This window comes from Pelobates fuscus, chromosome 2, assembly GCF_036172605.1.
Source record: "Pelobates fuscus isolate aPelFus1 chromosome 2, aPelFus1.pri, whole genome shotgun sequence".
Lineage (NCBI taxonomy): Eukaryota > Metazoa > Chordata > Amphibia > Anura > Pelobatidae > Pelobates > Pelobates fuscus.
The window spans coordinates 82,105,814-82,108,754 of record NC_086318.1 but is presented as its reverse complement, the minus strand read 5'-3'; the positions used below and the strand labels follow the sequence as shown (position 1 = coordinate 82,108,754).

Genomic DNA, 2,941 nt, shown 5'->3' with positions numbered 1-2,941 from the left:
TGCAATGGGCATTCTTCAAATAAGGTATTTTAGCCCCCAAAGAACCCAACACACCTATACATGGGGGGTATCACTGTACTCAGGAGATGTTGCTGAACACATATTGGGGTGATTTTGGCAGTAACCCTTAAAGTTATCTGTACATGTATTTTGAAATTGCTATGTGTGTCAAAAAAATCACCAATTATTTTTTATTTTTTTTTAATTTGGCATAGATTGGTGGTAAATTGGTTGCATGAAAAGAGCATGAAAAGAGTCAAAATACCTTAGGTTGTTTAATACCTTAGGTTGTCTTCTTTAAAAAAATATATACATGTGAAGGGTTATTCAGGGATTCCTACAGATATCAGTGTTATAATGTAACTTGAAAAAAAGTATTTTGTAAATAGCAAAGTGCTACTTGTACTTATAGCTCTATAACTTTCCAAAAAAAAGCTAAGAACATGTTAACATTGGATATTTCTAAACTCAGGGGGTCAAAGTTAGAAAATGTGTGGTTTTGTTAAAATAATTTTCAGCATATTTTATAATTTTTTTACAGTAAATGATATGATGAAAATAATGGTATCTTTAAAAAGACTATTTAATGGCGAGAAAAACGGTATATAATATGTGTGGGTACAGTAAATAAGTAAGAGGAAAATTACAGCTAAACACAAACACCTTAACGGTAAGAAAATTGAAAAACGGTCTGGTCACTAAGGGGTTAAACCTTACAAGCACACATGCATGTGACATCATATTCGTAAACATAGTCAGGACTAGATCTTTTATTCTAAGTAAGTTGAAGATTAAAATATATATACAACAGCTACTTGCAGTGTGTTGAGTGCCTTGGAAGAGGATGAAATAAATGTTTTTCTCGGTTTTCTTATTATCTATTTAACTTGTTAACAAGATGGAAACTGACTCAATCTTAAAGGGAAGCTTTAGTCACCAAAACAACTTTCACCCAGGTAATATGGTTAAAAATAAACTGACTTCATACCAGAGTTATTAAATTAAAAAAACAAAAAAAAACGTTAAGGGCTTGGAGTACTATATGTAGGCTCCATATATTGAAATGAGGTGCATGAATATATATATGAAGAAGAAAAAAAATAAGAGCATATTTAAGTCAACACTCCAAGAGCCATAGCCATGGCAATGTGTGGTAGTGGTTATGGTACTAGGAGTGGCCTGGTCCACCGGGCATCATTCCTTTGCCAGCACTACTTCCTATGAAGACGCAGAAGCTCTCTATCTGAGCTGAGCCCGGCGGTGAGCCAAATTATTTGTATTCATCGAGTTGTAATAAAACATCAGGAAACTAGGGGGCCTCCTTTCTCTAAAAAAAAAAAAAAATGTTCCTAATAAACTCATAACCCTCAACGGCAAATATATATGTTTTAAACAACTGTTTATATTAGTATTTTATTTGTGCTTTTATTTGTTTGTTTTTTTTACATTGCATTATTAGAAACAATAAAGTTTGTAATTTAATATGTAGTAAATTCATCGGACTGACACATTTGTCCCTCAACTTGATCCAATGTGTTTAGACTCGAAAAAAGAGAAGAAAATATTAACTATGCATGTTTTCTTATTTTTTTTAGGTTTCAACGAGACAATCTAATTGCTCTCCTGTTATTCTCTCCTCCATGTAAAACGGAGAATGGATTGCTTCAATAAAAGCGGAGTTCAGGATTCTTCTCTTCAGCTCCTTAACCTAGCAGTCTCCATCCCACTCCTTGTTTTGGGTCTTTTCTGCAATAGTATTGCTCTGTGGGTTTTTTGCTGCAAACTGAAGAAATTGACTGAAACTACAGTGTTCATGGTGAATTTAGTTATATCAGATATCATGATTTTGTTGACCTTTCCTTTTAGAATATATGCTTTTTCAGACACGTGGAATCTTGGCAGTGAGACGTGCAAAACACTCCTACTCATGTATTTTATAAACACTTATATGAGTATTTTCTCCATCACTGCAATAGCTGTGGATCGTTACATTGCAATCAAGCACCCCCTGAAATTCCGAACTTGGAGGTCCCCAGCGAAAGCTGCTTACACATGCTGTGCCCTATGGTTTCTTTTCATTGCTACTGGTGTTTTCCGTATTTTGCAGAGCCGAGATTTTACACTCACCACTTGCTTCCAAAAAGTCACCACTGAACCCTTTAACATGGCTCTTGTCTTTGTCCTGGTTGGTTTTACTGTTCCGTTGATCATTATCAGCTACTGCTCCGGAGAAGTTCTAATGCTTCTCCGCAAGAAAAACGCATCTGATACTTTTGAGAAGAAAGCAGTGAGGAAGGCCTTCAATATAATTATGGCCAACTTGGTAGTGTTTGTTGTCTGCTTCTTACCCGTCCATGTGGGTTACACTGTGCGCTTTATTACCGAATCTCTCAATGCCACTTGTCACACATGGGAGAAAGTTAATTTTTACACACATGTGGCAACTTTGGTGGCAAATTCCAACTGTGTCCTAGACAGTGTGTGTTATTTTTTTGCAGCACATGAATTCTGGAAAGCTACCATCCTTTAATAAGCCTACACATTACTATCTGCTTGCCGACAATTTACTAATAAAAGTATTGTATAAATAGATCTTGTAGCAAACCAATCTCATATAAATAAATAAAATCGTTATTCACCATAATTTAGCATTTTATAAATACATTGATTCTTCAGTCAATTTCCATGACTCAAATTGCCCTTAACCATCTTATCACAAGGCTGAAAAGTAGATGAATTTTTTGTCCTGTATGACTCTCCACTTGCACAGTGATAAAAGTGTAGGGATACGACCGTGTCTCTAAACTGTGCTGCCTGAATATGTCCTAAATCTCTTCGGCATCAGAGGCAGCACTGTCTGTATACTGATCTGTACTACTCTGCCTGGCAGGTCTGCACTGTAAGTCTCGGCAGATCCCAAGCAAAACCCACCGTGCCAACT

The 2,941-nt window shown here is 35.9% G+C and overlaps 1 protein-coding gene across 1 annotated transcript; it reads left to right on the top strand.

Annotated features, from left to right (window-relative positions):
* Positions 1-1,654: 1,654 nt before the first annotated feature.
* Positions 1,655-2,718, top strand: LOC134585524 (G-protein coupled receptor 35-like). The gene has a single exon (XM_063440948.1). The coding sequence runs from the start codon at positions 1,655-1,657 to the stop codon at positions 2,528-2,530; it is 876 nt and encodes a 291-aa protein (XP_063297018.1). The 3' UTR covers positions 2,531-2,718.
* The last annotated feature ends 223 nt before the right edge of the window (positions 2,719-2,941 follow it).

Bases quoted from the DNA above. Each gene is read 5' to 3' on its own strand.
- LOC134585524 (XM_063440948.1), top strand. From the start codon at position 1,655: ATGGATTGCTTCAATAAAAGCGGAGTTCAGGATTCTTCTCTTCAGCTC.